The 12,681-nt window shown below is 39.6% G+C and overlaps 1 protein-coding gene across 1 annotated transcript in view; it reads right to left on the reverse strand.

The window, feature by feature from the left end:
• LOC122497316 (solute carrier family 4 member 1 adaptor protein) overlaps window positions 1–12,681 on the reverse strand; it is a 28,255-nt gene that overhangs the window by 3,079 nt on the left and 12,495 nt on the right. Inside the window, exons 7-12 of the mRNA XM_043604249.1 lie at window positions 12,034–12,103; window positions 11,480–11,666; window positions 7,338–7,449; window positions 5,139–5,382; window positions 2,332–2,418; window positions 997–1,064 (exon numbers count right to left, since the gene is read on the reverse strand). Coding sequence (XP_043460184.1) covers window positions 997–1,064; window positions 2,332–2,418; window positions 5,139–5,382; window positions 7,338–7,449; window positions 11,480–11,666; window positions 12,034–12,103 — 768 coding nt within the window. The remainder of the gene's footprint in view (window positions 1–996; window positions 1,065–2,331; window positions 2,419–5,138; window positions 5,383–7,337; window positions 7,450–11,479; window positions 11,667–12,033; window positions 12,104–12,681) is intronic.

Raw genomic sequence — 12,681 nt, forward strand, 5'->3', positions numbered from 1 at the left:
GAAAAGGGACTCTTGGAAGCTTAGCCTGGTTTCCTCAGACTTTGCCCCATGTGCCTTTTCCCTTTGTTGACTGTGCTTGGTATCCTTTACTGTAGTAAATCACAGCTGTGAGTACAACTACATGCTGAGTCCTGTGAGGCCTCCTATGAATTATCTAGCCTGAGGGTGGTCTTACGGACCTCCTAACACAACTAGCAATCCCACTTTTGGAAACTTACTGTATCCATACAAAATTTTGTACACACAAGATTAGTCCTTATAGCACTGTTATAATAAAAGACTAGAAACAACCCAGCGTCAGGGCGCCTGGGTAGCTCATTCGGTTGAGTGTCTGACTTCGGCTCAGGTGATGATCTCACAGTTTGTGGATTCGAGCCCCATGTCGGGCTCTGTGCTGACAGCTCAGAGCCTGGAGCCTGCTTTGGATTCTCTGTCTCCTCTCTCTCTCTCTCTCTCTCCCTCTCTGCCCCTTCTCTGCTCGTGCTCTCTCTCTTTCTCAAAAATAAACATTTTTAAAAATTAAAAACAAAAGAAACAACCCAGCATCAATCTATGGAGAAATGGTTAAGTACAGTACATCCATACAGTAGGAAGCCCTTGGTATACCAATACCTATTATGATTTCCACAATAGGTTAAAAAAAAAAAAGATGTATAATGCAGTACATTACATTCTATTTTCCGTGTAATAAAAGGTCAAATAAGAATATATTATTCAAATGTCTTTGTATGGCATAAAAGGATATGAACAAAGATTCACAAATTAATAAAAGAGGTATATGCACAGTTATAGGGAACAGTGTGGATGGAGACAACAGAGAATTCAGAAAACAAAAACTCAAAAATAAGAGAGCCCAGACTTCTAGAAGAGGAGGTATTAGGCAGTTGGGAACTCTGCTAAGGTGATCCTTAAAAATTCACTCTTCTGAATGTGGTCCATGACAAGGGGATTCATTTTTACTCCTAGAGACGTGAAGATTATGACTAAGGTACTTACTTTGCCTGGACCGGGAGCTTTCTTTTTCTTCAATTCATTTCTGTTTTTCTCATATTCATTCTTTGATGCTAATTTGAGAAAAAGAAAAAAAAAAAGAGGCAATAGCTATTTCAGAATAAGTAAAATAGAAAAGAAAAATTCCTCCTTAGAGAACATTATAAAAATTGAAGAAAACACGTAACAATCAAATTCTTAAAAATTCCCTCTACTGTCAAGATTCTATTAAAGAGAGAATTTTCCCTCTGCTAATAACCCTAGCTTTCAAATCCAAACGCTGTTCTAGAACTTGAATATAATCGCACTATTTGAAAAAGGAAAGGAAAATGGGCTGATTTTACTATTCTACAGTTCAACCATTACAGTTAAAAGCAGTAGAGGGGTGCCTAGGTGGCTCAGTCAGTGAGCATCCAACTTTTGATTTCAGCTCAAGTCATGATCTCCCGGTTTGTGGGTTTGAGCCCATATCTGTACTGTTAGTGCAGAGCCTGCTTGAAATTCTCTCTCTGTCCCTTCCCCACTCTCTCAAAAATAAATACTTTTTTTTTTTTTTTTTTTTTAAAAAAAACAGGGTGCCTGGATGGCTCAGCTGGTTAAGCGTCTGACTCTTGGTTTCGGCTCAGGTAATGATCTCACAGTTTGTGGGTTCAAGCCCCACATCAGGCTCTGTGCTGGGTGGCTGGTGTCAAGCCTGCTTGGTATCCTCTCTGTTCTCCCTCTCTCTGCCCCTCCCCTGCTCATGCTCTCTCTCTCTCTCTCTCTCTCTCTCTCTCTCTCTCTCTCTCTCAAAAATAAATAAACATTAAAATAAATGTTTATTTATTTTTTTAATGTTTATTAAACATGAAAAACAACAAACGGTAAGATGATGACCTGAGCTGAAGTCAATGCTCAAACGACTGAGACACCCAGGCACCCCAATAAACATTAAAAAAAAAAAAAAAAAAAAAAAAGGCAGTAGAAAACCAGTCCTTTTTATTAAAAGGCCAACTTTTCAACCAATTTCTTTTAATAGTTTTGGAATCACTCCCATGATAGGCACAGACTCATCTCTGGGAGATGGAAAATTGTGTAGGGCTATGCATGGCCATGGGAAGAGTGAAGGCATCAGGTATTCTGCAGGTCAGGAAAATGGAACCCAAGAGGCAGAAAAGGAATAAAGAAAGGCAAATGGGATGGCAGCAAACATAACCTCTCATATGTTCCAGCAGCGTCTCCCCCCAGCATGCTCTGTGAAAGGCCACGCTCTGTGCTGCTTCAGCTCGACTCCAACCCCTCCTCTGACACCAGCTGGTTGCTTATGTGCAGAGCAGCTAAGGAGGCGGCTACGCTACTTGCCTGAGGGTTCCTCACATGATGCAGCTGTTTCACTAATCTCTTGATAATCTTTATTCTGTTGCACTTGGCTGAGTTGAGACATGTTTTCTATAAAATGCAGAACCAGAGTGTACTGTTATTATTTAATTCATAGGAGGGAACCAAGAAAACAAAGGCAAAAGCAAGAAAAGCTAAGTAAATACAGAATCATCCAGCCTTACCATCATTAGCTTCAATCACCTTAATTAGATTTTCAAAAAAAAGTACCTCCATATGTCTAACAGAGAAACCAATTTTCCACTTTAAAAACTGGCCAACTCTGAGCTAAAACTTTTCAGCAGTACTTACCAAAACCCTTAAAAATGTACATATTCCTTGGCCTAGAAATTCTACTTCCAGGAACAGATTCAAAGAAAATAATCAGAGATGAATACCAAGATTTATTACATACAGTATGTTTATAATAGCAAAAATTAACAAATAATGTACAGGTCTAACAATATGGAGTTGATTAAATCAATCATGGCACATGCATATGATGGACCACTATGCTTATTGAAGTCACATTTTAAAAGAACATTTTAAGACATGGGAATGCAAGCTGGTGTAGCCACTCTGGAAAACAGTATGGAGGTTCCTCAAAAACTTAAAAATAGAACTACCCTATGACCCAGCAATTGCACTACTAGGTATTTATCCAAGGGATACTGGTATGCTGTTTCGAAGGGACACGTGCACCCCAATGTTTATAGCAGCACTATCAACAATAGCCAAAGTATGGAAAGAGCCCAAATGTCCATTGACGGATGAATGGATAAAGAAGATGTGGTATATATATATACAATAGAGTATTACTCGGCAATCAAAAAGAATGAAATCTTGCCATTTGCAGCTACATGGATGGAACTGGAGGGTATTGTGCTAAGTGAAATTAGTCAGAGAAAGACAAATATCATATGATTTCACTCATATGGAACTCTTAAAGTCATAAGGACTTTAAGAGACAAAACAGATGAACATAAGGGAAGGGAAGCAAAAATAATATAAAAACAGGGAGGGGGACAAAACATAAGAGACTCTTACATATGAAGAACAAACAGAGGGTTACTGGAGGGATTATGGGAGGGGGATGGGCTAAATGGGTCAGGGGCATTAAGGAATCTACTCCTGAAGGGGCGCCTGGGTGGCTCAGTTAGTTGAGCATCCGACTTCAGCTGAGCTCATGATCTCGCAGCTCGTGAGTTTGCACCCCACGTGCTGACAGCTCAGAGGCTGGAGCCTGCTTCCGATTCTGTGTCTCCCTCTCTGCCCCAACCCACTCGCATCCTGTCTCTGTCTCTGTCTCTCTCAAAAATAAACATTAAAAAAATAAAAACTAAAAAAAAAAAAAAAAAAGGAATTTACTCCTGAAATCATTGTTGCACTATATGCTAATTTGGATGTAAATTTTTTTAAAAATTTTGTTTAATAATAAAATTAAAAACAAAAAAATTAATTAAAAAAATTAATTAATTAAAAAAATAAAAGAAAATGTCAAGACAGAGAAATAGATTATAAAATAGCATGTACAACATAATCCTAATAGTGAAAAAAAAAGAGGCCTAGAGTAATCCCTAATCAGCTGCAAATTTACTAATTAATGTATCTTTACCAAATTTTAAAATCTTCTATTTTTATACACACACATATTTCCTTTGCTCCTTTAAAGAAAAAATACAATACTTATTGCTCCCCTTCCTGCTGGCCTGCTTATATGCCACCCTCACAATATATGGATCAGAGACTAGACTCATTAAAAAAGCATGTATTTCGCACCTTGTTTGAAAAGGCTAAGCATTTTGCCAATAACTAAACAAAAGGAGAATGCAAAAACAAAAGATCTCTCACAGATGAAAAAACAGTAACTTTTCTTTTCTCAAACAACTGAGGATGATTCAAGAGAATGTCTACATACCAGGCCTGTTGTTTTATGTAGATAAGCCTGGTTTGTTTTGGAAGTAGACATGCAAACTTTCCCACACATATTTAATGTCAGTTTTTGTTTTGTTTTTCGTCAAGCTCTCTATTTTCTGTGAAGTCTTAATATTGCCAGACAGTTTGGCCACCCTGCAGGAAAGTAACTCCTGCAGTGGACAAGGAGAGAAAGATACTAAAATGATAAACAATTATCTCTAGGGGTGAGACTGCAGTAGATCTCTCTTTTCTTCTTTGGACTTTGATGTATGATCAGAAGTTTCTAAAATGAATTTATCTTCCTCTTACAATCAGAAGAAAACATATTCAAAAGCCAATCAATTCCCTCTTTTTCACCAAGCCTTTGCTGAGGTGGGTCTCTGCTAGGTGTTCTGCTAGGTACCACGGACAAAAAGATGAATAAGGCATTATGCTTCCTGAGCAGTATGCACAGTGGGTACAATTATGCTTAGCCTCTGTTTTAGGGATAGGAAAAAATGAGCAAGAGGAGGTTTATCCTTAAACCACCTAATCAGGCCTCATCATGAACCTAGTCCACTGCCCTCCAATCACACAGTGGCAGCTGTTCAGGGTTATTTCATAGCAACTGTGGTTTCAGATTCCACAGCTTTCAAAGTTTCACAACTCTGGAATACACTGGAAATGCCTGCCCTTATTTTGCAATGAGGATAAATAATGACTGACAGTCAAAGAAAGACCAAGAAAATATGTTTCCACAGAGTCAGCTGTGTTATGTATCATAAAGTGCCACAAATTCAAAATGCACAAGCGAGAACTGGCTTTGCTTTTTAGACCTCTGCACAATTAATGCAAATGCCCCACTGAACAGCATAGGAAGGAGAAGAAAGATTTACCATGGTTTTTTGTTTCTTTAGAACATGTGAGATCAGTGGGAGGCCTCGCTTCCTGCACTGCTTCTTCTGGCTCTATCTCCGCCTGTAACCTACTGCTCTCAGCCTCCATTTTTTTCTTTTCATCCTCCTCCTTTTCCTTCTCCACATCTTCTTCTTCTTCTTCCTCCTCCTCCTCTTCCACTTCAGGCTCATCCTTCATTCTCATTAGAGCTGGAGGGAGCTCTGGACGTTTGGGGGGTAACTTCTATAAAGGAAACAAAACCATGAATGAAGAGTTCCACATAATGAGAAAGAGACAACTCTCCTCAAGGAGGTTAAGCTAAATGTGGAGAATGTCTAACCCCTCCAGGTTGATGAACCCTGCAGAAGTCTGCTGGAAGGAGGACGTGCACATGAGCTTTTATCCATCTGTGGACCCTTAACACATATCTTTATTAGTTTCTAGGGTCCAAAGAATATTAAGTACAAAACACTTGAAACAGCTTGTAGGGAATGAAAACATTTATTCCAGGCGAGTACCTGCTGCAGGAATTCTGTCCTGTTACCCCTCAGGGGGTTAAAGGATCTTCATCACAAAATCTAAGAAACAGATTATTTGCCTAGATTTTTCACTTTAGATTTAACTCAATTTAAGGAAATAAGACATGTAAATCGGTAAAACAGATCCTGAAGAAAAGACATTCCTTAAAGAATAAAGTCAAACATTCTGATCAAGACCTCTCAATAAAAGTAATTATTAGAAAAAGTTGATTGCAGCTTAAGAAATAGAAAGTACCAAAGTGTACGTTGGGCATATCATTTTTTAAATAAAGGATTTAATTCAGTAATCCTTTCAAGAGAGCTTTTTATTTTATTTATTTTTTTAATTTTATTTTAAGTAGGCTCCATGCCCAACATGGGCCTTGAACTTATGACCCTGAGATTAAGAGTGGTATGCTCTACTGACTGAGCCATCCAGGCACCCCTAAAGAGAATTTTTAAGTAGAGTTTTTCCGCTAACTAAAACACAAGTACTTCCAGTCCCCCCATCCTCACAGAAAAACCTCCATCTCAGGTCAACCACATGGCTGGGACTTCAGGCTTCTTCCCCCAGATGGCAGTTTACCCTAATTGAAGGTGCTGGGGGCTGAATTCTGTCCCCACAAAATTCATACGTTGAAGTCCCAATCCTTAGTACCTCAGAAGTAACCATATTTAGAGATAAAATCTTTAAAGAGGTAAGTTAAAACAAAGCAGTTAGAGTAGGACCCTAATCCAATATGGCTGGCATTTTTTTTTTTTTTTTTTGAGAGGGTGAGAGAGAGAAAGAGAGAGAGAGAGCGAGCATGCATGGAAGGAAAGAGCAGGGGAGGGGCAGAGAGAGAGGGAGGGAGAGACTCCCAAGCAGGCTCCGCACTGTCAGCCCCACCTGGGGCTCAATCTCACGAACCTTGATAGTGACCTGAGCCAAAATCTAGATTCAGACGCTTAACCAACTGAGTCACCCAGGCATCCCACTATGACTGGTACTCTGATAAGAGGAGGAGGAGAGGGGAGACACCACAGGTGCAAGTGCACAGACAGGTGACCACGTGAAGATGCAGGAAGAGGGCAGCCATCCCCAAGCCTAGGAAAGAGACCTCAGGGGAACCCAACCCTGCTGGCATGCTGATCTTGGAACTGTGAGAAAATAAATTTCTGTCCTCTAAGCTGCTCAGTCCGTGGTATTTGGTTAGGGCAGCCCTTGCACACTAATACACAAGATTCAGCTCTTTGGGGTGATGAAAACCTTCTAAAAGCTGGACCTGTAAACAGGGATGTATATAAAACAAAAACATTCACCAGTGAAGTGTTAGAGGATAACAGAGAGATCACAAAACTCAAAAAAGAGAGGACCTGGATTTGATTGCCAGTCTAGTCACTTAATGATGATGATGTGTCCCGTAATTAATTTCTCTGACCCTGTTTCCTCACCTGCGAGAGGTAATAATTCCCACAAGTCAGCAAGTGTTGAAGGGATTAAATGAAGTAAGGAACACCACATGGCAGAGCCGGGTGCAGTGACTATATAACTAACAAATGTTGAGTCCCACCAGGAAAAGAGACACTTCTTAAATGCAACATCCATCACAAATTAATACACTGATGTTCAATGTACAAATCAGTTATATGCAAATTGACTTGACAGCTAAAAGTTTAACACCGTGACCCACAACTTACCCCTACTGTTCCCGTTTTTAATTTGAATTTGCTTCCTCCTTTCATGGCACCAAAGAGAGGCAACGTAAGCTTTTTAGCTTTGTTTTCCACATCTGTAGTCTGACTTTCAGTCCTAAGAAGAAAGAGTAATTGTACATGTCTATTCCAGTGAGGCCAAAATTTTATCTAAAAACACTCTGGACTCTGACAAAGAAACTTCTGGGAAACAAAAATTTCCACAAAATGAATATCTAAGCATATACCAACAGGAAAAGGCCAACAGAGTCTGAATGGACAATGATACTGCTGACTGTCACAGACACAGGACTATTAAGGGTGAGATGAGGTTCTTAACTTCAGTAAGTCCCAACATGCTACATGACTTCACCTTCATAAAATGATGCTAACAGTACGAAGGTCACTGGCAAACGGGGCAAGATCCCATTCCCACTAAGTGGCAGGAGACGGGTCCACAAAGTAAAGCCCTATTTTCCACCAACCTCGCAAGAGGACCCACAGTGTCTTGCCTGGAGTCCACACTTACAATAACCATGGACAAAGGCTCTGATCACAGAAGTTAAAAAAACAAAAACAAAAAACCTCTGTGAAGGGGCTACGCTGCGTGGTGAGTAATGACAAGGACATAATGAGAGACCTTACAACTGGTGAGTTTGTCAACGTCTCACTGGCTGGAGAGAGTTATAACAGCTAAGCCCACTAGGGTAAAGCTAAGAGCAAAAAGAAGAGATTATAGAAATTGGGAAACAGCAGGGGCAAAAAAAAGAACACAGCAAAAACAAAAAGGATGTAGTTGAGTTGAAAAGACATTCAGAGAGTAGGCAGAGGTGACGATGACAAGATAGCATGAGGAGACATAGGGAAGGGCAGGCCTGCATTCTGGAATACAGGGACAGCACTGGCACTCAAGACACACAACACAGTGAGCCATATGAGAAAATGACCTTGCTGCTCTATACTGAAGCCCCATTTGTCACTACTACCTTCTTCTACCTAAGTCTTACCCCCTCAGTGGTGCTCTTGGGCCTAGCCTTACCACCTTGCTCTCTACCATGGACAAACCCATTGCCTTGCTAAGGCCACCAGAAAAACCCTGCCTGTTTGTCTGTAAAGACTTTTCATCAAATACTATCCTTCACAGCCCCTCCCTACAGGTCTCAGGAAGGTTCTAGCATAGAAGACAAAAGCAAGAGCAACCCAGATATTCTTCGGCTCCATTAAATAGCTTGGCTTGTCTGGAAGATGGGCAAAGTCACCCCAAGGAGACAAGATGGCAGAAGACGGGATCCCAATCAAGAGCTGCTTGGGCAGGGGCAGGAGCGGTGTTAGGTAGAAAGGTTGGAAGGTCAACCAAAGTGAGAAGAGGAGGGAGAAGGTACACACATCTGTACATGTGCTGCTGAATGAGCACAAGGTACACACATCTGAAGTCCAGGATATAAAGTAGGAGAGGGAGGAGAAACTAAGCAGACACACAGACAGCAGGAAGGGAGGCTGTGGAGGAGACTGGCATACCTTTTCTGGAAGGGATGACTTAGCAAGGGAAAGGATTTCAGAGCTGGAATTAAAATTCACTGTTAATTTGTTTACCCTCAGCTATACCTCCAGAGTTTTTACCCTTTCTCCACAAACACAATGTTACAAATAACTGCTAGGTATAAAAGAAACAGGACAATGATCACAATGATGATACAAACACTTTGTCAAGTGCTGTTCGTGTCATCTTTGCAACATCACCAGTACTTCTAATTGACAGACGAGGAAGCGGAAGGTCAAAGAAGTTGCATAATTTGCCTCAAAATGCCCAAAAAGTAATTGATAGAGCTGAGAATGAAAGCCAGGGAGTCTAACTTGAGTGCCAACCCCCCTCCTCACTATCAGTAAATCCAATGCCACCAGGGTCAAACAGACCTTTGTGGACTGACCTATCAGTCACTGCGTTAAATAACCAAACTACACATAAATCTTTTAACAAAACTGCTAGTAATTTAGGGACAAATTTTCTGTACAATCAAGGGCTCCAGATACATACATTTTATCTTTACATCTCGACATAAAAATTGTCCCCCCAGTATCTAGATGTTTATCTATACAATGCCCCAAGCATCAAGTCATAGGTTTTGTACACAGGGGTAAGGCGCTACATACTGACAATCTAAAGCAGTGCCGTCCAACAGAATTTTCTGCAATTATCGAAACACTCTGCATCTGCACTGTCCAATACAGTAGCCACTATCCACGTGTGGCTACTGAGGAGTTAAAATGTGGCTAGTTGTCTGAAGAACTGAATTTGCAATGTCATTTCATTTTAATATCACATAAGACTAATGGGTGTTATATAGGAAGGACATCACAGATCAAAAGAAAATGAGAAATGTTCTAGAATTAATTACCTTCTTAAGTGTGTGTACCCATCTGGGCAATGCCACTTTTTGAGATGCCCACCTGGATTGTCCTGGCTTGTGCTCACTTAAAGTGGCTTATTTCTGCAACAACCTACTCAACATTTTCAAAATTTGTTGAGACCACATAGAACAAAATTTGAAAATATTGTCAAGTTGAAAGACTGGACCTTATTCTCTCTCTCTCTCTCTCTCTCTCTCTCTCTCTCTCACACACACACACACGCACGCACGCACGCACGCACATTCATACATTCATGAATACTAGTCAAGTCTGGGAAAAGCTATTCCCAAAATTTTGTTCACAAATTACTAAAAAATCTTCTCGATTTCTACAAATGGATTTGGGTTATTTTCTTCCAAAAATTTCCCCAAAATCAACTTTAGGGGATTATGCCTTCCCCCATTTTAAAGGAAGAAATTCCACTTTAAAAGTATTTAAATACATTAAAATTGTCAACTGGTTCTTAGGAATGACAAATCAGGTGTTAAAATGACAATCTGTGGTTTTAAAATCATAGATAAAAAAATGGTATTACGTTGTTGTACTTGTCTTTCTCTTTCTCTTATGAGCAAGATTGAGCATCATTTTATTTTATTATTATTTTTTTAATTTTTTTTTCAACGTTTATTTATTTTTGGGACAGAGAGAGACAGAGCATGAATGGGGGAGGGGCAGAGAGAGAGGGAGACACAGAATCGGAAACAGGCTCCAGGCTCTGAGCCATCAGCCCAGAGCCTGACGCGGGGCTCGAACCCACGGACCGCGAGATCGTGACCTGGCTGGAGTCGGACGCTTAACCGACTGCGCCACCCAGGCGCCCCGAGCATCATTTTATATAGTTATATAGCTATTTGTATTTCTTTTTCAGTGGCCTGTCAGTTGATATCCTTTTCCCATTTTTCTCTTTGGTAGATGGTTGTCTACTTATTCGAAGGTCTTTACAGATTAGGGAAATTTGTCTTTTGTGCATGTTGCTCTTTAAAATTTACTCTGGGGGCACCTGGGTGGCTCAGCCCAGTTGAGCATCTGACTTCAGCTCAGGTCATGATCTCACAGCTCATGAGTTCAAGTCCTGCGTCAGGCTCTGTGCTGACAGCACGGAGCATGGAGCCTGCTTCAGAATCTATCTCCCTCTCTCTCTCTGCCCCTCCCCTTCTCATGCTCTGACTTTCTCTCTCTCTTTCTCAAAAATAAACATTTAAAAAAAAAATCTTTTTAATAAAAAAATAAAAAATAAAGAAGTTTACTCTGCAATAAAAATTAAGAAAAAAAAATCGGAGCTTTCCAATGAAAAAGGAATCAATATAGTTTTCTCTAAAAATCCTACAGCAGTCTAGATTTCACAAATGAAATGGCTTTTTACTCTATGAAATCACTGCCTTCTGTGCTTTAAAGGGTTCCCTACAGTATATTTTTATTCTGTAATGATTATCTAAGAAAATAAAGATATAATGGGACTCCTGGGTAGCTTAGTCGGTAAGCATCCAACTTTGGCTCAGGTCATGATCTCATAGTTTGTGAGTTCGAGCCATGAGTCGGGCTCTGCGCTTACAGCAGAGCCTTGCTTGGGATTCTCTCTCCCTTGTTCTCTGCCCCCCACCCCCCCCCTCATACCTTCTCTCTCTCTCTCAAAATAAATAAACTTAAAAACAATTTTAAAAAAAGAAAGATATAATTCAAAATGTTATCTGTGCAAACATGCTTATTTAAAATTTCAAGTATAACTAAGACTGACTTACTTTTTTAGTTCTGGAATCTCTGCTGGTTTTACAATTTTTATCAACCCTTTAAGTCTCTGTAGTTCTTTCCTCAGTTCAAAAGTTCTCAGGTGAAGTTTCTTCCGGGACACACCATCCAATGCACTCCCGGATTTCATTTCTGACATGAACGCATCTAAGGAGTCCTGAGATGGCGACTCTGATAAAGCTGTCCAAGAAAAAGATAATAAATGTTTAGAAAAATTGCCTCAAATATTTTAAAACTCAGCCAAAATTTCTGTAGAAAAGTCAGTAACTTAAAGTTGGACAGAGGACATTACTGGTATTAGGAATAAGAAAACAGGTTATAGTTTGGAGACCTTGGGACATCACTTTGCCTTAATGCACTTCATTCCCCTCATCTATTACATAGAAAGTTTAAACCAAATAATTTATAATGTTCCTTATAGTTCTAAGATCTTCTGTTGTTCCTTAGAAAGGCTCCATATTCTGTACATCTTACTAACTAGCCTGGAAGAGTGCAATACTTATGGGAGATGCCCCATACATATTTGTTTCATGGGTCATTAACTTACCTTTGCTTGACGCTTTCAGTTTCTCAGAAATTTCAGAGAGTTCCCTTTCAGCATCATTTAACTTTGCAACCTGTAATGCCCAGATTAACAGGGTTAACAAATGTTTTTCTTCTTTCAAAATATGGTAGCTTTCCTGTCTTCCTCATTTTATTTCCACTATTGTTACAAGTTTAAGAGGATTCAATCAGAAGTGTAATTAAATGTGCTCTTTATGGAGTTAACATTTTCATGCGTTTATATGATTCAAGCTGAGTTAATTTCTGAATTCAGAATTTAACAGAATGAAAGTACAGAACATAGACTTGACTTACTTAGAAGAAAGAACTCAAGTCATTTCTTTTCTCTGATGAATCAAAGAACAAAGCAAAACAAAACAAAACAAAAAAACAACAGATGTTGGGTAATGTTTTAAGCTCTGAATACTACTAATCATAGTGAAAAGACACGCTATCTTATAACGATTTCATGAAGGATATACTACTTAAGACTATTACCAAACTACATTCCTCAAAATTCCTTTCACAATTCTTGACTGCCAGAAGTCTAAAGTTGATTTCACCTCAGAATGTCCAAATTTGGAACCTTTTCCTTTCTTTTTGTGAGATTAACATCATACCCAAAGAATGCTTATGAATGGATCAAGATCCA

This window comes from Prionailurus bengalensis, chromosome A3 (genome assembly GCF_016509475.1).
Source record: "Prionailurus bengalensis isolate Pbe53 chromosome A3, Fcat_Pben_1.1_paternal_pri, whole genome shotgun sequence".
In the NCBI taxonomy this organism is placed as follows: Eukaryota; Metazoa; Chordata; class Mammalia; order Carnivora; family Felidae; genus Prionailurus; species Prionailurus bengalensis.